Source organism: Pongo pygmaeus, chromosome 9 (assembly GCF_028885625.2).
Source record: "Pongo pygmaeus isolate AG05252 chromosome 9, NHGRI_mPonPyg2-v2.0_pri, whole genome shotgun sequence".
In the NCBI taxonomy this organism is placed as follows: domain Eukaryota; kingdom Metazoa; phylum Chordata; class Mammalia; order Primates; family Hominidae; genus Pongo; species Pongo pygmaeus.
In genome coordinates, this window is record NC_072382.2 from 13,217,231 (window position 1) to 13,241,815 (window position 24,585).

At 52.3% G+C, this 24,585-nt stretch overlaps 1 protein-coding gene across 1 annotated transcript in view; it reads right to left on the reverse strand.

Moving 5' to 3' along the window:
- The window catches only part of FADS2 (fatty acid desaturase 2), a 39,153-nt gene extending 21,544 nt beyond the window's left edge, over positions 1 to 17,609 (reverse strand). The window contains exons 1-4 of the mRNA XM_054438249.2: positions 17,215 to 17,609; positions 8,133 to 8,243; positions 4,913 to 5,110; positions 4,719 to 4,820 (exon numbers count right to left, since the gene is read on the reverse strand). Of these exons, the coding sequence (XP_054294224.1) occupies positions 4,719 to 4,820; positions 4,913 to 5,110; positions 8,133 to 8,243; positions 17,215 to 17,421 (618 nt within the window). The 5' untranslated portion in view covers positions 17,422 to 17,609. The remainder of the gene's footprint in view (positions 1 to 4,718; positions 4,821 to 4,912; positions 5,111 to 8,132; positions 8,244 to 17,214) is intronic.
- Positions 17,610 to 24,585: the final 6,976 nt, after the last annotated feature.

Below are 24,585 nucleotides of genomic sequence, written 5' to 3' on the forward strand. Positions count from 1 at the left end.
GCTTATCCTTCAAGAGCCCCTCCTTCCAGGCACCGGGAAGCCCACCTTGTACAGGAACAATGGCCAGCTCCGTGTTCCCAGAATGTGGTGCAGATGTTGCCTACCCTAAGCCAGCTGCCGTGCTCTGCCTGGGAGGTGAACCAAGAGACAAAGCCCTTGTCCTCACGGAGCTGCGAGGGAGGGTCTGGCCTCATCACACCAAACCCAAACTGAGCTGGGGCCAGGAAAGCTAAGTGTCCACGCAGCTGGAGAAGTTGGCCAGGCAGAGTGAGGGGTGCTTTCCTGACAGAGGCAAGAGCCTAGGGGAGGCCCTGGGAGAGGAAGTGGGAGTGTGGAATTTTCCAGAAGCCAGAGGAAAGCTCCTCAGTATAACTGTGACCAGCAGTGGTGGGTGGAGCCATATCAGAGCCTGAGGCAAAAAAAAAAAAAAGTGCACTCCTGGCTTTAATGGACGCAAACTCATCGATAACATTTTCAAAGTCTACTTTTTGCCTCATTTCATTTTCTTTTTCTTTTTCTTTTTTTTTTTTTGTTTGAGACAGAGTCTTCCTCTGTCGCCCAGGCTGGAGGGCAGTGATGCTGTCTCAGCTCACTGCAACCTCTGCCTCCTGGGTTCAAGTGATTCTCCTGCCTCAGCCTCCCAAGCAGCTGGGACTACAGGCATGTGCCACCACGCCCGGCTAATTTTTTGTATTTTTAGTAGAGATGGGGTTTCACCATGTTAGCCAGGATGGTCTCGATCTTCTGACCTTGTGATCTGCCCGCCTCGACCTCCCAAAGTGCTGGGATTACAGGCGTGAGCCACCGCGCCCGGCCTCATTTCATTTTCAATGGAAAGAATTGCTGAGTTTGATGGTTTCTGTCAACGAAGCAATTAGCTTAAATAATTTTTATTTTTATTTTTAATTTTTGAGATGGAGCCTCACTCTGACAACCCAGGCTGGAGCGCAGTGGCACGATCTCGGCTCACTGCAACCTCCACCTCCCTGATTCAAGTGATTCTCCTGTCTTAGCCTCCCGAGCACCCTCGCCTGGCTAATTTTTGTTTTTTTTTAGTAGAGACAGTGTTTCATCATGTTGGCCAGGCTGGTCTTGAACTCCTGACCTTAAGTGATCTACCTGCCTCAGCCTCCCAAAGTGCTGGGATTACAGGCGTGAGCCACCACACCCGGCCAAGCCACCTCGCCCAGGCTTAACTAATTTTTAATTACATTCAACTGAAGCAAAAGTATAAGTTCTGTTTTGGTATAAATAAAGCATTTACACTTAGAATGTTATGACTTTTAATACATCAACTTCTTCATTGTTAAATATTCTTTCAACTACTTTAATCCTCTGGAAAAAAAAATCAACCATTAAAAAATGACACACGAACATGTTTAAAGGGTTGCATGTTTTTCCATTTGCCTCAGTTCATCCTGATCTTTATTTAAAATTTTGACATTTTGTTCATTGTGGATTTTTTTGGATTAATTTTGGTTTTTAAAAAAACATATTGCAGGCCGGGCGCGGTGGCTCATGGCTGTAATCTCAGCACTTTGGGAGGCCAAGGCAGGTGGATCACCTTAAGTCAGGAGTTCAAGACCAGCCTGGACAACATGGAGAAACCCCATCTCCACTAAAAATACAAAAAAATTAGCTGGGCGTAGTGGCGCACACCTGTAATCCCAGCTACTCGGGAGGCTGAGGCAGGAGAATCGCTTGAACCCGGGAGACGGAAGTTTCAGTGAGCTGAGATCACGCCATTGCACTCCAGCCTGGGCAAGAAGAGTGAAACTCCATCTCAAAAAACAAAACCAAACCGCATTGCATTAAAACATCATTTATCTTGATAACTGAATTTGTCTGGTGTCCGCTTAGATTTTATACCCTAAGCGAGCGCCTTACTTGCTTCACCCTAATCCCAGCCCTGGTGGCCTGAGATGAGGCTGCAGAAAGTCTGGTGATGTCCATTTCCAGATGCAGCGCCCAGATAGCACTGGGCCTTTCAGCTTGCATTTATTTATTTAGAGACAGTGTCTCACTCTGTCGCCCACGCTGGAGTGTAGTGGCACCATCACAGCTCACTGCAGCCTTCAAATCCCAGGCTCAAGCCATCCTCCCGCCTCAGCCTCCCCAGTAGCTGGGACTACAAGCATGCACCACCAACCCCGGCTAATTTTGTTATTTTTAGTAGAGACAGGGTCTTGCTATGTGGCCCAGGCTGGTCTGAAACTCCTGGCTTCAAGCAATCCTCCTGCCTTGACCTCCCAAAGCGCTGAGGTTATAGGCGTGAGCCACTGTGCCTGGCCAAAGTTTGCATTTTATCCTAAGTACAGTGCTGAACTACGAAAGAGTTTTAACCTCAGAATCGTCTTTGTAAAAGATCACACTTTGGAAGAAATGTCCACTAGGCGTGACACGGGCTGAAGGCAAACAGAAGGTCAGGATGTGGAGAACTCCCATTAAATCCCATTAGCAGTGCAGCCAACAGGAAGGAGGGGATCCCAGCCTCTCACAGCCCCTGGTAACCTACTCACAGGTCTCTCCAGCCTGCGCTAAGACATCTGAGTTGGCAAGGCCCTTGAGGACCTCCCTGTAGCCAGTCCCCTTTTTCCCAGTGATGGGAAGAGACACAGACCTACAAGATCTGTCCCCATGGCTGTGCACCTGCCGAGTGCTAGAGCCAATTTCAGGCAAGCTTGACCTCCTTGCTCTGGGGCACCCCTGAGCGAGCTGCGTGTCCATGTCCTTGGCCTGGCTTTGTGACACAGCACCAAGGACACAGCCAGTGGGGGCTGGTGGGCCATGAGTGGAGCCCACATCCCCAAGCCCAAAGATCCTGTTTGCTGTCATCCACGTTCTACATGGAGACCAGTCCTCTGTCCTGGCCCCGTCTCCCGCCTGACGCAAAAGCCGTGCTCTGGGGCCCCTCAAAGACTGAGGGCAATTGGACAGGAACAATCCCCCCTGCCCGGCCCCTGCCCAGAATCTGGAAGCAGGACACAGCCCATCTTTGTTAAGTGTGTGGGGGCTAACATGGGTCAGGAGTTAAATGTTACTTTGCCATACTGAGGAGGGTTTGATCCAACAGAGAAGAGTATAAAATGAAACAAAGCACTCCACTATGTGCACCCTCTCCCTTTGCCCCTGAGATTCTGGACAGAGACCAGGTTCTCAGGCCACTTCAGGCTCAGGGCCAGGCAAGCTGCTTGCTGCAAAACTGGTGACCAGCTCAGGGGTGGTTGGCCGCCAATGGGATCTGCAGCCAGCAAGCCAAGGGCCCCGTTGTGGTCTGGGTGGAAGAGGAGATAAGCTACACCCAACATGTAGCTCTTCCCTCGCCAGGGTGTGGAGGGATGAAGTCTTTAGGACCCAGCTTTTCTCAGGAAGCAGGTACTGTTGGGTTGGGCTGGGATGGGGATAGTCTATTTCAGAGAGCAAGTTGGCAAAGACTCATTTTCAAAACTGAGGAGATAACGCCTGTCAGATCAGAACAAGGCAGTTGGCAATTCCAGCTTGTCTTTCTACAAGCATGCTGAGACTCTGCGGTCTGCTTCCTTATCTAGGGGGAGGTGAGAGTGGAACTTCCTTAACTCCTGCGCTTCTAACGACTTTTGTCCTTTGGGCCAACTGATCATTCCATAGTTTGGTGTCCCCTATCTGATGCCTTATAGGATAACTTTTACTTTTTGTACCCCGCTTATTTCCAAAGAGTATTTGAAGTGGCCTGAGACAAAAGGCTCATATATAACAGACAGCTAAAATAAAGATAAAAGCATAAATGCCAGATGAGGAAGGGGAGAATGGGGGCACCAAAACACAGACTAAAGATAGTTGCTGTTTCAAATGCTGCTTTGTACCTCTTGGCTTCTGAGGGGAAGAGAGGAACACAATGTGTTTCTTTTTTTTTTTTTTTAAGAGATGGGAGGTCTCACTATGTTGCCCAGGCTGGTCTCAAACTCCTGGGCTCAAGCAATTCTCCTGCCTCAGCCTCCCGAGTGGCTGGGATTACAGGTGCATGCCACCACACCCAGCACAATGTATTAAAGAGCTCACATCCCCAGTGAAAGGAAGCATACCAACTCATCAAAAAAGACTGCTACAGGCCGGGCGCGGTGGCTCACGCCTGTAATCCCAGCACTTTGGGAGGCCAAGACAGGTGGATCACAAGGTCAGGAGTTCGAGATCGGCCTGGCCAACATGGCAAAACCCCATCTCTACTAAAAATACAAAAATTAATCAGGCATGGTGGCGGGTGCCTGTAATCCCAGCTACTTGGGAGGCTGAGGCAGGAGAATTGCTTGAACCCGGAGGTGGAGGTTGCAGTAACCCAAGATCATACCATTGCACTCCAGCTTGGGTGACAAGAGCAGGACTCTGTCTCAAAAAAAAAAAAAAAAAAAAAATACTGCTACTTTACTGTCTCCAAACAAAAACAGATTTGTTAGATGAGTCCTTAGCTAAGGAACACCAAAAAATACAATCCGCTGAGCCAACAGACAAGAAGGGTGTGTGCCTGTCTTCATAATGAGTAGTACATCGTGGCTTTGTGGTTCGGACCTGATCCAGAGACAGGGCTCAGCAAGGCAGCAGAATGGAGAGTCACCATGGCCCTCAGCATAGGCACACCTGTCTTGTCACCCTGCAGCCTCAGAGCACTGAGCAGAGAGGAATCCTGGTCCCTCTGTCTCACCTGCTGTCCAACAGGACAGGTGCGCAGGGCTGCTGACACTTACCTTTAAGTGGCCAATGACGAACTTGTGGACAAGGTGGTTCCACTTGGGTTTTCTGTAGACAGACAGGTGGCCATAATCGTGTTGCAGCCATCCAGCTTGGGCCTGGGGAAAGAGGGTCACACATGCTGTCACAGCCTCAGCAAACAGGCACCAGGCCTCTCTCAGCTGGGGGAGGTGAGGGTGTCACGCCTCACCTGAGAGGTAGCAAGGACAAAGGCTGTGATGAGGGTAGAAATCCAACCATTGCCAAAGTAAAAGACAGTGAACCACGCAATGCTCTCCAAGGCGATGATGTGGGCCAGGAGGAGGAGGAAGAACACGTGGTTGGTCTTGAACAGGTTCATGTCCTCAGCTGTCTTCCTCAGGGCCCGGAAGTCCTCAGTGATCTTTGACTGTCGACCAAGGGCACAGGGAAAGCAGTCAGCCACCAGCCACTCTGGAGGGAACATATATCTCGGGCTGCGGTTTCAACAGCCAATGCACAACCCAGAGAAGCTGTGGCAAGAGGGGGCCAAGCCACAAGCCTCGACCCTCCAGTAGTCCCTACAATAGCTGCTGTTACCACATGCCCCACACAGCCCTGGAGCCTGTATATTTGTCACAGCTAGATAAGAGTGACAGAGAAAGGCTGTGACTCAAAAGCTTGCATTTTGTACACCCTGTGTTCATAGCAGCTCTATTCACATCAGGAAAAGGGTAGAAACAACCCAAAGATCTCATGATGGATGAATGGGTCAACAACACATGGTCTATCCATGCAATGGAATATTACTCAGCCTCGAAAAGGGAGGAAATTCTGACACATGCTACAATGTGAGTGACCTTTGAAGACATCATGCTAAGGGAAACGGGCCAGTCACCAAAGGACAAATATTGTATGATTCCATATACAGGAGGTCCTTGGAGAGGTCAAATTCAGAGACAGAAAGTAGAATGGTGCCTGCTAGGGGCTGAGAGGTGGCAGAATGAGGAGTGAGTGCTTAATGGATGTGGAATTTCAATTTGGGGAAGATGAGAACTGGATGGTGGTGATGGTTACATAACAATGTAAATGTGCTTATTTAATGCCACTGAACTGTACATGTCAAATGACTAAAATGGTTAACCACACTTTTTTAAAAAAGAAAACTTTAATCCCAGCGCTTTGAGTGGCCGAGGCAGGCAGATCACCTGAGGTCAGGAGTTCGAGAGCAGCCTGGCTAACATGGTGAAACCCCATCTCTACTAAAAATACAAAAATTAGCCAGGCACGATCATGGGTCCCTGTAACCCCAGCTACTTGGGAGGCTGAGGCAGGAGAATTGCTTGAACCTGGAGGCGGAAGTTACAGTGAGCCGAGACGGTGTCACTGCACTCCAGCCTAGGTAACAAGAGCAAAACTCCGTCTCAAGAAAAAAAAAAAAGAGAGAAAAGAAAAGAAAAATAAAACTTGCATTTTCCACCACCCAACAGAGCACCACTTGCTCTGTGCACACTGTTGGGTCTTGAGGGGTTGAGTTGGGGGCGACACAAACTAGTGCAGGAGGGCGAGCTGAGGCAGGCAGGAGGGGGCTGTGATCCCCGGGCACGTGGAACCAGGGAGGCAAAGCGGAGTCAAGGAGGGCCCTGGGAACACAATGGCATTGCAAGGAAGAGGCAACTTGGGACAAGAGGCAGGGGCAGGGCCGGACGGGGAGGAGAGTGGATACAAGGAGAGAAGCGGTACCCACAGGGCATGACCAGGGTGCTATGAAGGGTGGTTCTGGTGGTGCCTGGTGGGAGCTTGGATGCTAAGTGGTGCAGGATCTGCAGCAGAAAGGGAGAGCAGTGGACAGAGCCGAGGAGCAAGGCCATGGAGGAGGGAGCTACAGGGCAGGACGAGCAGAGCTGGGGAAGCTGCAGGCCAGGAGGTGCTGGGGGTGAGAGTGGGAGATGGACCCACTTGTGAAGGAGGCAGGAGGGGACAAGCATGGGCTGGCATGGGTACGGGGCAGGTGATCTCATGTGCCCTGGAGGGAAAGGTGAGAGGAGGGGCATTGGCCTCTGAAGGACCTGCAGGGTGGCCCGCAGCTCATCAGGAAAGCCAGAGGCAATGGGGGCGGTGGAGGACTGGCCAAGAGTCCAGGCCAGGAGAGACCCTGGTCCTGGCCTGGCTCTGCTAAGCAGGGGGATCCAGCCCAGACTGGCAACAAGAGGAGGAAGGGCTCGCTGAGGCCAGGGTGGGACTTCCCCAGTCCAGTCTCCGTTCTGGACAGGAGGGTGAGGGAAGCTCAGAAGGAGCCATCCCATGGGGCAAACAGCGGCCACAGTGGCCCAAGAGCAGAGTGAGTAATTGACCCAGCCACCTCGCTGGCACAAAGGCCCCACACGGCATCTACAGCCCTACCTGGCGGTGATGGGGAAGAAGAATTGCCACAGTGCCAGCCTTAACCCTGGGGTCACAGCGGGCCTAGCAACGGCCTAGTGCAGACCTACTTGCTCTACCTAGGACAAGGCTGGGCCAGATGGATGCAGGGAGGGAACAGGGAAGGGTGCCCTCAGCCCTGCAAAGGACCAGGGTAGAACCAGCTTCCTGGGAAGGAGACTTGGGCAGGGGAAGGCTGGGATGAAGGAAGGAGGGGAGGAGGCCAGCAAGGGGAATATTGGAGACCCTCAGGAAAGCCGGGGCAATGGGGGTGGTGGGGGACTGGCCAAGAGTCCAGGCCAGGAGAGACCCTGGTCCTGGCCTGGCTCTGCTAAACAGAGGGGTCCGGCCCAGGCTGGCAACAAGAGGAGGAAGAGCTTGCTGAGGCCAGGGTGGGATTTCCATGACCACCCTGGTCATGGCCTGTGGGTACCACTCCTCTCCTTGTAACAACTCTCCTCCCCATCCTGCCCTGCCCCTGCCTCCCGTCCCAACTTCCTTCTACACACCGCTCCGCCATTTACATGGGGACTTCACTGTTGAACAAAACAGCCCATGAGACCTCAGGGGTTGCTATTTTCACACATCGCTGTCCTGGAAGCCCAGCACCCAGGGGGGCGTCTGACCCGCAGACGATGAACAGATGACCAGGGAATGGTCATTCTTTCTCAAAGAGGTGCCCCGGACCACACACCCCAAAGCCACTCTTGTCATCAAATGACATTTTTCAGTGTTTCTGTCCTGTCTTTCCCCTAGATTGTCATCTGGCACCTTTCTGGAAAGGGATGGAGGAGAAGGAAAATGAAACTGGCTAGGAGAGAGGAGACGCCACTAGCTCTTGTCAAACCCCACCTCCCAGGGAGGCTCTGAGGCCCTCCCTGACCACAGGTGATCCACAGTGGCTCCTCCAGGAAAAAAGCACCCCTGCCTCAGCCCCAGTTACTGGTCCTGGGACGAGGGGAGCCTCTCTCAGACTCCCAGCCACCCCCAGCCTCGTCTCCACCCCCACCCATGTTGCAAGCCTGACTCACGTTCTTGCCGTGGTCCTGGCTGGGCTCCTCTGGGGCCAGTTCACCAATCAGCAGGGGTTTCAAGAACTTGCCCACGAATTCCAGGTCAGGATGGAAGGCGCGGAAGGCATCCTGGAGAGCAGAGGGCAGCGGTGAGGCTGAGACCCGACCTGTCTGCTCTCGGGCCCCAAGGGGGACAGTGCTCACCAGCAACAGCTCCATGTGTGCACCCAGACACCAAACAGGGTCTCCTGTGATCTGGCTCCAAATGCCGTCTCCAGCATTTTTCCAGGACAGAGCCCTCAGTGCCCAACGCCAATGGCAATAGCCACCTGGGCTTCTGTGCTGGTGCAGGCATGCTAAACTCCCCAGGGGCTTGTGAATAGATGCATAGGCTGCCTTTGGGCAGGTCGGGAAATGGTGACCCTCCAGGAAGGCGCACCAGGCAGACACGGGGCTCAGGGAGGACTTGAGCCTCGACTGCTCATGAGCTGAGTGCCTTGCATGGTGCACAAACCGCACCACCCACCATCTCTTATCAGTTCCTCACCTACATGTCCAGGGTTATCAATGAAAAGGTCAAGACCGAACACTACCATGGCATTAGAAATGTGCTGTGATGAAGTAAACAAAAAAATAAATGCAGAATTATGTAAAAAGCATTCCTGAAAAAAAGCCTAGGAGAATCTAGGCTATTATTACACATGTGAAGGTAGTTGGATTATGCCTTGCTTTATTTTCATTACTTTCCAAACTCTAACACTGCTATAATGATACACATCTTAATCTTTTTTTCCCAATTATAAAGTAAAAACGTGCTGAGTTTTGGCCAAGTTAGAAAAGGCACAGCAGAATAAAGAGGAAAATAAATATCACCCAGAAAGTGATCATTATTGCTAATATTTTAGCATTTTTCCTTCCAGCTTTTTTCTATACATATTATGCATATTACATGAATTATCTCATAAAAAATCTAGTATTTCTATTAGAGATGAGCCAGCACCAGGCACCCCTGAGGGGATGCAATAGAATGTCCCAGTGGTGAACACTGTTTAATCTGCATCAAATCAAGCTTCCAGACACTGGTAGGATGGGCAAACCAGTCAAACTCCACCATGAGAAACAATCAGAAAAATCAATATAGCTGGGGAAAAACATACAAGTTTGTGGGGAAAAAAAAAAGTATGGAAGCATGGTCTAGATTAAAAGAGACTAAAATGATATAAAAACTGCAACTCTTGACCCGGTCGCAGGGGCTCATGCCTGTAATCCCAGCACTTTGGGAGGCAGAGGCAGGAGGATCACTTGAGGCCAGGAGTTCAAGACCAGCCTGAGTAACATAGCAAGACCCCTGTCTCTACTAAAAATAAACAGAATTAGCCAGGCATGGTGGCCTGCACCAATAACTCCAGTTACTCGGGAGGCTGAGGCAGGAAGATACAATAAGCAATGATGGTGCCACTGCACTCCAGCCTGGGCAAGAGAGTGAGACCCTGTCTCAAAAAACAAACAGGCCGGGCACAGTGGCTCATGCCTGTAATCCCAGCACTTTGGAAGCCGAGGCAGGGGGATCACCTGAAGTTAGGAGTTTGAGATCGGCCTAGGCAACATGGTGAAATCCCATCTCTACTGAAGATACAAAAATTAGCCAGGTGTAGCGGTGCACGCCTGTAATCCCAGCTACTCAGGAGGCTGAGGCATGAGAATCCTTTGAAACCAGGAGGCGGAGGTTGCAGTGAGCCAAGATTGCACCACTGCAGTCCAGCCTGGGCGACAGAGTGAGACTTTGTGTCAAAAAACAAACAAACAAACAAAACAACATCCTGCAATTCTTTAATGTGAAAGGCCCTCACTTGAAGGAAAAAATTAGTTATACCAGGTTTTTTGGGGGTTGAATGAGAAAAAATGAATATGGACCAGATATTCGATCATATCAAGGAATTACTATTAATTTTCTTAAATGTGACAAAGGTACTGTGATGATGTTAGAGCATCTCTTCCTTTTTTCTTCGGAAATAATGAAGACCTTAGGGATGTGATCACATAATGACGCAGCTTATTTTCAACAGGCAACTGCACACGTGTAAAGAGGAAAAACGCAAATGTGGCAAAATGTTAAGACTAGTGAATCTTGGTTGAGGATACACAAGTGTTTGCTTGTTCTTTCAACATTTCTGGATGTCGGGAAAATTTCAAAATTAAAAAGAGGGGGCCGGGTGCGGTAATCCCAGCACTTTGGGAGGCCGAGGCGGCGGATTGTCTGAGGCTAGAAGTTTGAGACCAGCCTGGCCAACATGGTGAAACCCTGTCTCTACTAAAAATACAAAAAAAAAAAAAAAATTAGCCAGGTGTGGTGGCACACGCCTGTAATCCCAGCTACTTGGGAGGTTGAGGCAGGGGAATCGCTTTAGCCAGGGAGGTGGAGGTTGCAGTGAGCCGAGATCGTGCCACTGCACTCCAGCCGGGCAACAGAGCGAGACTCCATCTCAAAAAAAAAAAAAAAAAAAAAGCGTCGGGGGAAGGTGGAGAAAGTGCTAACCACTCCTGGAAATCTTTTCACCCCCACACGTAAGGATCTCCCAAGGGTAACTGCCAGTCTCCCATCATCTCCTTACTGCATCCCTGGCATCAAGTCCTTTGCTCGGTCTTTGTTCTATTTGTGTCTAGAACAGACTGACAAAGCAACACTTCGTGCAGGAGAAAACTGGGCCCACGGTTTCTTAAAAAATGCCCGTGACCCACTAGCCGAGCAGAAAAGGGATGGTAGCAGAGGATCAGGTCAAGTGTATTTTCAGGGAAAAGAGATGTGCTGTTCCAGGGCCCTGGGGAGGCAGGGAGAACGCCCTGGGGGCAGGCAGGGAGGAGGGCCGGGGGGCAGGCAGGGAGGAGGCCCAGGGTGCGGGCAGGGAGGAGCCCCGGGTTGCAGTGGTGACCAGCTTTGCTGGCTCTGGGTGGGGTGATCAGTCCCCACCAGAGCCTCACCCGCCTATGCAAAATGAGCAAGGCCCTGGGAGAGGCCCGGAGGAGCTGCCAAAGTTAGGGCCCAGGGCTGGGCCTGAAAAAGCTCCTTCATTGGTCCTCCTCACATCACACCACGGCCTTTGAGAAATGAACAGGAAGTCCCTGGTAAGGCAGTTTCCTGAGAAGCAGCTGCAGTGACTGATAACTAATGGATTCCTCTTGTCTCATTGAAAGGCAAGACTCCGTGGCTTGCAAATAGACTCATCTCCGCTCCTGCTGCCTCCTCACACCCGAACCCTGCAGTCTAGGTTCCAGCTCCAAGGGAGCAGACAGATGACAGAGCCCTGCCTTGACCTTGGTTGCTCCTCAGCCATTTCCAGAGGGCTCTCGGACAGCCTCACTTCCCTGAGCCCAAGGGTAATGGGCATGCACCAGGCAGGGAGCCAGGAGTGTTGTTCATGTTACTCCCTTAGGCCTCAAGACCCAACTTTTGAGATGAAGATGCAGGAGCGCAGGAAGCAAAGTCCTGGGCTCCAGGTGGCAGAGCCAGGATCAAATCCAGGTCCATCTGCCCGCCCTTGAACGTACCACGCTCCTTTCCACACCAGGGCTGCCTCCATTCGGGACTCAGCCTCAACATCACCTCCAAGAGGCTTTTCCCGACATCACATCCAAAAGAGCTCTGCCAGCCCTGGGACTTCCCTGGGTCATTGCCCTGTTAGATCTTCATAGCAATCATCAAGATTCATCATCAGACCACGTGACGTACTCACTTATTTATGGCCTGTGTCCCCCGCTGGAGCATAAGCCCCAGTTGGGAGCACCTGTCTTGTTCGCTGCAATAAACCCAGTGCCTGTAATGGGGCCTAATAAGATGGCTCACGAGGGAATGAATGGACCCAGGACCCCACAGCTGCACACACTCTGATCTCATACTTTCCCACTGTGCAGTCACGACCAGACACTTGTCCTCTTCCGCATTTCACACAACTTGGCTTCTGCCTCTGGAACACCAAAAGCCTTCTCCGGCATCCCCACGCTGGTGGTTGCTACAGCTGCCACCTGCTGAGGTGACGCAGGTGAGCCACGGAGCCATGGGACTGGCTTGCATACATCAGCCAGGAATCTACCAAACTTCGTGAGGCAGGTCCCTTTTTAGAGATAAGAAATGAGGCGTAGGTTGGCAGAGCCACCTGCCTACTATCACACTCGGGAATGAGCTGAGCAGAGTTTGAGTCACATGTGGCTACCTTGAGCATTGCCCGCTGTTCATACAAAGGCTTCCCTCAACATGAGCGTCCTCCTCCCTGAGAGTTGATTATATTTTGTGTCTCTCCCTTCACATTGCCATAAATGTGTCTCACACGCTGGCAGAAGGTTCCCAGCACCTGCCGGGTTACAGAAATATCTGGCAGGTATAAGGCAGACCAGGATTCAAGGCAAGGGAGGCCCAACCCAAACATTGTCTTTGGACCAAGAATTGGAACCAGTCTCTATCCTCGTGTAACAGGAGAGAAGCCAGAGACTTTCCAGGAAGAGGACCCGGGACATGGGGAAGAGAAAGGATCGGTAAACAGGTGGAGAAAGCAGAGATGCACCCGCCTCGGCAGGGCAGGTGTGTGAGGTGGGGAGGTCAGAACACCCAGATTCTGAAGCGCATGTCACACTTCTCTCTTTGCCAGTTCCTGCTTCTGCCATCACCCAGCTCTGATGCCAGTCAACTTCTCCACAGGGACATTTTCCCTGCCCCTGCCCCACTCTGGGTACAACTCACAGTTGCTCGCCATCCACTGAGCACCTGGTGCCAGGATTCGTTTATGGCTGTGCCCATGTCCTCTGGGGAGCAAGGCTAATCTCTGATCAAATGCTGCACAACTGGGCACTTTGCCTAGAATTTGGGAAGTGCAGCACGGGCAAGCACAGGGCATACAGTGCAGTAGGTGGCAGCCCTGCAGACCAGAACTTTATGGAACAAGTGATCTAAGAGTGTGGAGATGCACAGGAGGGACCCTCGTGTTCTCCAGTGGAAATGAAGAGCAAGGCAGGGACGCTGACTTCCTTTCTGCAGCAGAGAGATGCAGGCAGGGCAGGAAGCCCCTATGCCATGTCCCCTCCAAGGAAAGAAGCAATGGAGGCTGGTGGGGCAGCACTCTGTGGCCAAAGAGCCCCGCAGTGAGAGCATCCCCCATAACACAGGGTCCATGCACTATCCTGAGGGCAGAAAGGCAGGGCTGCACAGGAGACAGGCCCCTACAAAGGCAACCTGGGCATGAAGAAATTGATGCCATTCACCACTTTCATCTCAGAACTGCTTCCTGGGGATGCTGAGGCTGCAGCCACAGGAATTGGATGGCTCCCACCCAGATCTCAGCTGGGGAGATGGAGCTGCCCTCCACGCCTGGGAATTCATAAAGCTGGGGCTGGAACCCAGGTCCTCTGCCTCTAAATACTACAAACCTCCTGCCCCATGCAAAGGAGGCCAGAGTTCCACTTTAGATCTGTTGCATTTTCACAAGAACAACATAGGAGCTGGTGGAAAGGTGGAACAAACCTCTGGTCTCTTCTCACCTTCCCTTGATTCTAAGAGGTCACCAATGCAGACCAGGCAGGAACAGTTGCTGAGACAAGGGCTAGGGGTAGGGGGCTGATGTCTAGAGGCAGAGGGTCCAGATCCAAGCCCCAGCTTGAGAGAGAGCAGGGGGAGCACGTCCCACAGCTTCAGGTCTCTGTCTGTGAATAATTCATCTTTGTGTCTGGGCCCAGCTCAGAGACATGGACACACTCAATTAATGTTTGATGAATTGTTGCTGAAGATGAACAGTTCTGCAGTGGTGGGACTGCTGTGAAAAAAGCAGACACGCTCTTAGGGCGTGGGTGAGGGTTCCTTTTGCCCACAGCGAGGAAAAGGCAAGAGGGGCACCGCAGTACCAAAGGGAAGAGATCAGAGGTAGAAACAGGAAGGGAAGGAAGGTGAGCTGGGAGGACTGGAGGTCATATCCTGAGTTTAAGTCTGAGCACTGCCACTTGAGCCAGGTTTGATACCTCAGAGCAATGAGAGATGTCTACGGGGCTGATCTGAGTATGAAATGAAGTGATACATATGAATGTGTTTTGTAAGTTGCAAAAATCAAGCAACTTGTGTTATTATAGGCAAGGCCAAGGTTTAGCTTCTGTGGAAGGACCACGTAACAGTTGCATCCTTCTAGAGAGATGGATCCTGACTACCTGGATCTTTTGCTCTTCAGAAAAAAGAAAATGCCCTATTGAGGCCCCTGATTGTCCCGAGAATGGCTTCCTTGACTTCCGAGATTGTCCCAAGAATGGCTACCTTGACTTCCGACCTGTTTCCAGCCTTGTGTTAGGAATGACTGCACTGTGACGGGTTCAGAACATTGCCTGGGAATGTTCCAGGGAATCCAACCTGTCTTCTGATCAGTCCCTCCCCAGACTGTGCCTGGTCCATAAATTGTCACTCTCCATGCTCTGGGGGACAAACCGTCACCCCAAGGGGCAAAGCCACTTGCTCAACAGCCTAGGCAAGGGTCTCTGGATTTCAGTAGCCTGTTCCTGCCTCTCTCTTTAGGTCTCCTTTCCATATGCCTCACCCACCCCATGCTGCTCAAGACCTTTTTCCAACCTGGTCCTGGACAGTTTAAAAAAACAAAACAAAACAAAGAGAACCCAGCTGCTCACTCCACCATCACCATCATTCAATTCTGTATTCCCAGTTCGTGTGTTTCATGCCCCAAAAGTCTTATTTTAGAAGACAGGAAGCTCTGGGAACAGGGATTGTTTTTACATGTTGCTACACCAAATAAAGCTAGCATAGATTTAAATTTTTTCTTCAAATTCCTCTTTGCATACTTTCCATTCTAGCTGTTTCATAATCCTTGTTCTTATTCCCGTTTGCCTGATAACACCCCACTGCATTCATCTAGTGGTTACAGTTGCTGGGTGCTTTGCCACAAATCAGTCTCATTGAAACAGGTACCTTATAGATGAGGAGATGGGGCTCAGTCAAGTGACAACACTTAGTGGATGAGCCCAGTAATGACATCTTTCTCGAATTCTAGATCTGTTTGCAGCCCAGGTTGGCTCCCACCCTAGCTTATGAGAGTAACAAAGCAACTAACATCCAAGATACCAGATTTATAGTCCGTGAAAGTTATACAGAAAGCGCTGGAGCAGGACCAGAAATGAAGAGACTATTACATTTTTATGAGACAGAGAAAAGTTCAGGGAAGAGTAGGTCATCCTAGTCCTCTGCTAGGAGAGATGTGAGCACTGATTTTTGGAGGGAACTCAGTGTTAAGGTCAGGTAAGCACTGAGAACATCCAGAACAAGGAAGAAATAAATCAATCTGATATGGTAATTAAACCAGAAAGGTCAAGGCAATTGCCAGACTAAGCATTCACATAAGAAAATATGTTTAACAATGTGGAATAATCAGACCAAATTCATCGTATTCGACTTTTCCTTCTGGAAACTTTTTGGTGAGGGTCTGGACAGGACAGGAACCTTCTACAATTTACCTATGAAATCAGAAACAGACCAGCCCAAGTCCAGCAACATATAGTGTAAAGATCCCAGCCAGGATCCAGAAGGTCCTTTACTTAGGAATTACCTTTACCCAACCTCCTCACTGGGCTACGGAAAGGTCCAGGTGAGATAGCGCTGAAGGTATGTGAAACATACCCACCTAAGTTCTAAATAGCATCACAAACCCACTGGGCTTAAGCAATGTCCACTAGCAAGTAAAACAGGATGGGGCTGAAAGCTGTAGGGAATTTCAATATCGCTGACCTTCCCAATCTTATAAACCCTGGCCCTGCTGGCCCACACCACCTGTCCATTGTCCAGCTTGGGTTATGGTGGCCTGGTCTGGCCTTCCCCTAGGCCTGTCTCCATGAGATGTAAGAGGTGGGGAAGTTAAGAGTCGGGCCTACACAGCTTAGAGAGCAAAAGCCCACCAACAGTTCGGGATCCTAGACCTCCAGGTGGAATGATCTACGTCAAGTTCATCCCTCCTTTCTGCCTCTCTCCTATTAACTTTCCCCAATTTCTGTATCCCATCAGACCTTTTTTCTCTGCATCCAATTCACTATCACCAAGAGCCGCCCTTTCTTCCCTCCTTGCCTCTGTTCTTTTCCCTCTGGCCCATTCGAATCCATGGGATACCAGCTGCACCTTTAAATAAACGCCAGGATTTCAGACTGGGGTCCCCGGTGCGGGTAGCTGGTGCGGGGTAATCACTGGGCCACGCGTTTGGTGCGGGTAAGATGGGCTCCAGAGAGGCCCACTACCTTTAGGAGTGCAAGATGAGGGAAGGGCGTTTTTGGCAGGATTTAAAAACAGAGAGCCATTGAGTTGAACGCCCGAGAGTAACCTCGAGTGCAGATGGACCTGTTGCCAAGCCAGTCTAGTGCTGCTAAATCCACCGGCTCAAGGCCTCACTCGACCTGGGCTTTGCAAACCCCGGGCCAGTTCTCCTTCCACCAATCCCCGACGCCAGTCCCCAAGAAGGCCGGCTCGAGCTTGGGGTGAGTCTAGATAATCCCTGGAGCGTGGGAACCCGAGCTACTGGGCGGTTTTTCCCAGGCGGCCATTGAGGAACTTCTTAGACAAGAGTCCCAGCGGGAGCGATCCCCGGCCGGGGACGAGCTTTCCTTTTCGCCACCTAGTCAGGATGGAGAGTGCGGGACAAGCGCCGAGTCCCACACCTGGCTGCCTGCGCTCCCGCTCCTTTCAGCGGCGTGCGGGGGCGGCCATCTTCCCCGCTGGGGGCGCCAAAGCCGCTGGCCCGAGCGACCCCCTTGGGGAGTCCATGCCTCCGGACAAACCCCGAGGAAGGGGAAGACGCGTGGGTCCCGGCGCGCGCGGTAGATGCTGCCCTGTTCTCCACCGCTGGGACCTTCACCGCAGCGCCGCCTCCCCGGGTCCCAGATCCGGTCTCCACCCCAGTCGGCCCAGAGGAGGAGGAGGACTGGGGAGGTGTAACGAGTGCAATAGATGCACTTTCCTTCCCTACAGGACGTCCCAAGCTCCATTCAGCGCCGGAGGTCTGTTTGGCGCCCGGGGAGCCAGGGATCCTGACTCCGCCTGCAGCAGAGAAGGGTGGCTGGGGCGCCCCCAGACCCTTACCGTTGCATCTTCTCCAGCGTAGTGCCCGATGACCCGTTGGCCCCCCGGGTGCTGGATGGACCATTTGGTGATGTTGTAAACCTTGCGGTCAATGACCAGCCACCTGTCGGTGCGCAGGTTATGCTTCTGAATCTCCTCCCAGCTGAAGGTGGGCACCGACACCTCGCGCTCGGCGGCCCCCTCGCCCTGGTTCCCTCCCTTCCCCATGCTGCCTGCCGATTGTGATGCCCCTTGCACTGCGGCCTCCCCGCGCCGGCTGCTCGCTGCACAGACGGCTGCCTCCCAGCCGGTGTGTGCAGCCCGGGCCCTCTTCGCTTTCGGCTTTTGTCTTCTCCTACTCCTCCCACCGCGCCCCCTCCCCCAGCCTCCTCGCCTGAGCTCGGGAGTGTCCCTGCCTTCCTGGCGGAGGATCCCTGGCTTCCCAGTGCCCCCAAGCGGTCCCCTTCCTCCGCCCCTCCCTCAGCCCGCCTGCTATGGACTTTTGCCTCCAGTAAAAACTCCCCGGGAGCTCAGGGCCTCGACACCTCCTCTGCCCGCCCCTCCGGCTCCCCCCGCCTCGGGTTCCACATCCTCCCGCGTTCCCCGCCGCCCGGGTTTCCACAGCGATCAGCAGAGCGCCTGCACCAATCGGGTCGCGTCGCCCCGCCTGCCATTGGCCCAGGAGGATCTTTCGAAGGCCAGCGGGCTGGAGCGGCGGGTCCCCGGCTCCCCCGCCCTCCCGCGTGGAGTCGAGCCCTGCTGCGAGGCAGGCTACGTGTCCGACCTCCCCCCTCCCCCACTCTCCGGCCCTGGGCGCCGGAGGAGATCCTAGAGGAGATCCCGGTGAGGGCGACGAATGGGCTCCGCGCGCTCCGGAGCGCGTGCACGCACGCCCGGCGCTCTGGGGGTTTGCACCTGACGCCGGCACAAAGCCGGCGAGGCCACCAGGGTGCCAGCAAGCGGCCAGGCGGGTGGACGGGCGGGCTGCGGGGCACTCAACTCCAGGGCCGGCTTGGCTAGGTGACGCCCTTCCTTGGCGCGCGGCAGTCGAGACTCCAGTATCCCACATTGTCCGCGCCATCCACATTCTGGCGCCTTTCTGCAACCTCCCTAGAGACACAAGCCGGCCTTGGATTAGAGGGCTTTGAACCCTCTAATCAGACAATCTTATAAAAGAATTGCGGAACCTCTGCTCTGCTTTCTTGGGCTGGGCGCCATGGCTGCGGTGAGGGGGAAGGGAGGGGAAGGCAGAGGAAGGGGGCGACGAGGAACTGGTGCGGTCCTTGCCCTGGTATCAGTAAGCTCAGTATCTTTGGGAATCGTGGAAGCAGACACATCATTGGGCAGTGATGTTGCACAGACTCCAGGAAATAAAGACGGCCGTATCAAAGGGATAGGGGGAGGGTTACGTCTTTTAGGCGTGGGGCTAGAGGCAGGCCCCTCAGACCCCAGCTGGATGGGGCGGCTTACTGCCCGGCGTCCTGGGGAAATGGGCCTGACTGCATCCGGAGGGCTAACGGGACACGTGGGAAGTAAGGATGAACAGAGCGGGTGGGGTGCACGAGGCTTGGGAATCACTAGAGGAGTTATAGGGCCCTCAGATTTCAATGGGATTTACAGGTGCCTGTGAGCTAGCACACCCTAATCATTCGATTCTCATCACAGGCTGAGAGGTAAACAGGACGCATATTATTACATCTCACTTGAAAATGGAGAGCCGGAGATTGAGAGAGATGGTCAAAGGGGCCCTGCCCTATCTAAACTTCACAGGGATGCAGGGGTGGTGGGGGCTCACTCTGCCCAACTAGTGGGGATGTACTTGGCGGGGCAGATGGGCTCCCTTTCCTCACGTTCACACAGTCCCCAACCTCTCCCATCGCATTTCATGCTGGTGTCAGCCCTTAGCATCCCTCATTCACTCCACAAACTGCAGACATAAAGACAGCAAGGCCTCTCTGTCTTTGAGTGGGAGCAGACATCCCAAACAAAAGCCTTCGGTACAAGATAAGAGGATGAAGCAAGACCTCCAGAGAGTAGGGCGGCCTTGAGGCCTGTCAAACGTTGACGGAAATGGAACCAAGAAAATTATTTTTTCAGAAATGGATTAGCACACCACATAGATAACTTCAACGAACATCCGTAAAGGGTGTGGAGCTCGGAGCACGGAGTGATATCTGAAAGGCAGAACCAGGGAATATCTCAGAGAGGAGCCTTTGAAGGTTCAGGCCCTAAAAGGGAGCACGTATGGGTGGCCTGTGTAGGCTGGCCGAGAAGCGTGGACCGGCCAGGGCCTGGGGTCCCCAGCGGCTCCCAGCACAGCACTAGCCAGCGTAGGTCCTGAAAAAACATAAAAACATGTGTTGAAGACACAAATGAATGAATGAAGTTCAAAGAATGGCTCCAGTGAGGCCAGCGGTAGATGGGGCTCAAATTGGGAAAAGCCCCAGCTGCCTCAGTAAGGGGTAAGAAGGGAGGACTTGACCATGGAGGAGGCTTGGACATCCGCAAAGCAGGTGTACTATGATCAGATCCATGGTGTAGAAAGATAACTCCAGAGGCTGGGGCTGGACTGGGATGTAGGGGAGAAACTGGGGAACAGTGATGAGTTCAAAGATGAGGGCAGTGCTCTAGGAGAGGGGAGGGGAGGCCTGAATTAAGAGAGAACTTAAGGGGGCTGACCCCACACCGGACACTGCCATGTGCCTCCCTGCCCTCTAATTTTTTTTTTTTTTTTTTTTTGAGATGGAGTCTCTCTCTGTTGCCCAGGCTAGAGTGCAGTGGTACGATCTCGGCTCACTGCAAGCTCCGCCTCCTGGGTTCACGCCATTCTCCTGCCTCAGCCTCCTGAGTAGCTGGGACTACAGGCTCCTGCCACCACGCCCTGCTAATTTTTTTGTATTTTTAGTAGAGATGGGGTTTCACCGTGTTAGCCAGGATGGTCTCGATCTCCTGACCTCGTGATCTGCCCATCTTGGCCTCCCAAAGTCCTGGGATTACAGGCGTGAGCCACCACGCCTGGCCCCTGCCCTCTAATTTTTTTATTTTTTGTACAGACAGTGTCTCATTATGTTGCCCAAGCTGGTCTTGACTCCTGCTCCTGTCATATTTCTTGCTCTCTCTACTTGGAGAGACTGATGAGACTGTCCAGAGACAGTCTGCCCAGAGAAAACCCTGTAGTATCCATCCAACCCCAAAGTCGCTTGGGAAAAGGGGTGATCTCAGAGGGGAATGAGGTTCCCATGGCTTCCTCCTGCCGCACAGAATCCTCCCACCCTCCATCCGCAAGCAGCGCCAAGGACTGCAGCTTCCTGGGGATCTTGCCAGGACCTTGTTGTGATCATCGTACTCTATTTGATCAGGGACAAAAGAGATTGGCCTGGGTGGCTTGGAGCCCAGACTCTTTCAGGCAGCCAAGTGGGTGAAAGGCTGGACTGGGTGGGGGACGTGCTTTGGGAGACGGGGCCTGGTGGGCTGGAGCCCATGCCCATGCCACCAATCCCCACTGAATGGGTGATTCTTGTCCTCACAAGGAGTCTGAGGTCTGCTGGGAGACTCGCAGGGTCATGGGAGCAAAGAGACTGGCTGATTAGAGGAAGAGTGAAAGTGAAAGGCATCCTTCAGCCACCCAGCAGCCAGCAGGGGCACGAGAGGGACTGTGACACTGACACGGAGCACCTGGTGGGCAAAGGACCAGCAGAATACCTTTCCTGGCCTCTTCCATCTCTCCCTTTCCTTGGTTGATAAATAATCTTTATCAACCAATGTTTAAAAAATCTGAGTTGCGTCTTTCTCAAGCCATCACCCCAATCTATCACAGTCCATTCATTGTCAAATTTTGTGAATGAATAGCTCTCTCTGGGTCTATTTTTTTCCTTCTTTCCTTCCAGTCAGGGTCTTGCTCTGTCACTCAGGGTGACTGCAGTGGCACAATCACAGCTCACTGCAGCCTCGACCTCCCAGGCTCAAGCAATCCTCCCATCTCAGCTTCCCTGGTAGCTGGGACTACAGGCACGCACCATCATGCCTGGTTAATTTTTTAAGTTTTTGTAGACACAGGGTCTCGCTATGTTGCCCAGGCTGGTCTTGAACTTCTGGACTCAAACAATCCTCCCAACTCGGCCTCCCAAAGCATTGGGATAACAGGTGTGAGCCACTGTGCCTGGCCTCTGGGTCTACTTTCTGTCCCATCCATTTCTCAGATCATTGCAATCTTCCCTGATTCTGATAGTAAAGATAACAATCCTTCGGATTGGCTTATCAATTTAGGTGTGCAAAGGACTTTCAAATAATGGACAAAAGCATTTGCACACTGTCCGGGGCTGAGGAAGCATTCAGTAGGTGGTGATTCTTATCCTTCTTCCTCCTAGCCTCATCCTCATGAGAAGGCATAAGGTGGGTATTGTTACTCTGTCTTTTCAGATGAAGACACTGGCGCTCATGGAGATAAGTCTGGCCCTTCCATCTGCCCATGATAGATTGAGTCTTGGAACACAAACCCCAGACCCTGAAGGCAGCCCTCTTGGCCTGCTCCCATCAAGCCTTCTGGAACCCTCTCTGAAAGGTCAGCAAGTCCAGCTGTGCCTTCTCAGACCTCTTCGAGGCATCCAGCTGGCTGACATCCTGAAATGCCTTGCTTTCTGATTCTCTGACAATGCACAGTTCCCAGTTTGCTGCTGGACCAACCCCCTTCCTCCCTCCTCCGTTTGTTTCCCCTTCTCCTCCTCTGCCTCCTCCTCCTCCCCCTCACCCCTCCCCCTCCTCCCTTCCCCCTCCTCCTCCTCCCCCTCCCCTCCTCCCTTCCCCCTCCTCCTCCCCCTCCCCCTCTTCCCCTCCCTGTCCTCCCCCTCCCCCTCCCATCCTCCCCCTCTCTGTCCTCCCCCTCCTTCCCCTCCTCCTCCCCCTCCTCCTCCTCCTACCCCCACCTCATCTTCCCCTCCAAATGCTCTGGGCCCTTGGCTCACTCGGTGTTTTCTCCTTTAGAGAGATGACTGCATCTCAAATGGACATCCACAGACCTTTCCCAGGGCCAGAGCAGATTTCTAGTCAGCTCTTGCACAAGCAAAACTGAGCTTCCTGCTAGCAGCTCAAAGACAATACAGCCTTCTCAGGGCAAGGGAGAGGTCGCACCAGATGTGCTCCGGGACCTATCCAGGTCTAACCCTCACTGTTTCTGGCCCCAAACTGACATCATCATCGTCCCTTCCAAAAACTGTCCCTTCCTTTTAAGTCCTTCATTTCTATTCATGGTACCACTGTTCCTCCTGTGACTTGGTCTCGGAATTCCAGAATGTCTTTTGCTGCTTCTCATCTCCCACCGCCCACTCTTGAAAAAAAAATTGTTGTGTTCAGCAGATTGTACCCCCAATGGTGTTTTCTTCTGCCTCCGCTGCTGCCTGCACTGGCCAAGGCTCCCTGGCAGCCAGCTGTTGCACACACTGCTGCACGGTCATCTTGCTGGGGCCAGATCTCGCTGCACCCAAATTTTCAGTGGTTCCTTGTGGCCTAGAGAACTCAGCAGTTGGGGGGGGGAGGTGGGGGAGGAAAACGCAGAGGAGAAGTGCCACGGAAGCAGAGGCACCGCTTCTGCCCAGCCCTGATGGCTCCTGAAGGCCCCTTGGGGAAAGAGCCCTGGAACAGAAACCCAAAGACATAAACTCTAGTCCTGGCTCTGCAGCCACCCAGCTTTGAGATCAGTTTCATGTCCTGTCAAATCAGATGATTAGATCAGATGCTAAGTTGTGGCCAGCTCCAACATCATAAATATGCGTAGATGTCATATCTATAGATAGGTGTGGGAATCATTTAACTTGCATCATACCAATTTTAAAAGTGCTTTTTCTATCAGTTATTTCAAATGATTGTCACAATAGCCCTTTGAGGCAAGCAGGACGTGTATGTTTCTCTTTTTTACAAATGGGGAAGCAGCATTGAACAGGTTAAATGAGTAGCCAGAAGTAAGCCTAGTTAGAGAACAGAGTATACTTTGGAATCAGATCTAAAAAGTCAAACTCCAATGACTTAACTTTGCAGAGCTTCAATTTCCCTGATGTAAAATGGGGATCATAAAGTAGTGCCCACTTCTCCATATGTTGCCTCCTTTGGGTTACACCACGTTTGGGCACCAGCAGTGAGAGTCAGCCATGCCTCAAACCAAAGGCTGGAGGTAGGTGCTGGATGCTAGCTTGGTAAGACCCTGAGAGGGTCTCTCAACATGAGACCCTCAACCCAAGAGGTTCTCTCAACCCTATCCCAGGCAAATTGTGGCCTCCTAATGCTGTGTCTCTCAGCAAACACTAAGGTGAGAGGAGGGGGCCCAGATGCAGCAAAGGGTGACCACAGGGGGATCCCCCAGGATCCAGACTCTGAGACCCTTTGGAGCTCTTTGACCCAGTAAGCATCACCCTCAAATGCTTTCATTTGTTTGTGGTGTTGGATCAGGTCTTATCATGCATATTTGTCTTGGCTGTTATCACTAAGGCATTGACCTCAGCTCTGAGAGAGGACAGATGTCTTCTGAGTCAAGTTGGTGTATGGCCAACTTGAGAGGCTGGAGAGGGGGAGAGGAGGTGCCACCAAGGAAAGAGAGCCTGTGGCAGCTACGAGGGCAGTACTGAAGCAGAGGGGGAATGTGGTCAAGGTGCCAGCAGGGCAGGAGCCCTCAGAAATACGCAGCCGGAGGCACAGGCCAAGAGATCATGGGGTAGGAGTGCTGTACCTTGGGGCAGAGAGCAGCCTGGCAACTCTCTGGCTTTACCTTAAGACAGGGAAACTGAGGCCCAGAGATTGGCTTATCCAAAGTTGCACAGTAGGAAATCTGAGAGGTTTCCTATTTCTAAGATTAGGATGGTCTACGCATCTGGATCCACCCTCTCACCAAAAACACATACAAAACCTCAGTAAAATACATAAAGCATCACTGAAATGCAGGAGTCACCAGTTGCTTCATCTGTGCAAAGGTTTTTCAGATTTGGCTGACCTGTCTCTGATGAGCTAATGTGCTAATGAGCAACATCCCCCACCTTTGGGTCTTGCCCCCAGGGGAGATGACACCCTACCCTAGCACCACCACTTAATGTCGTTGGCCATCTCCATCTGAAGGCCAAGTCAAGCAGGGGGAAACCAGATGACAGCGCACTGTGGTAAGAAGGATGCCACATGGGGACAGGATAGGCTCAAGTTCATTGCCCTGGTTCTGTCTGCTTGGCTTTTCTCTTTCTGGTAAATGGTTTTGAGTAGACAGCCTCTAAATTCCTCTCTCATCTGTGATTCTGCTTTCTCCAAGGGTGGTAGGTGGCTTCAGGCCCAAGGCACCACCTCCTTTGTTCCAAGGTGGCCAACCTTGGGCGGTCAGTGTGCGCAGGAGTCAGCCCACTCCAGTGCTGGCTACTAGAA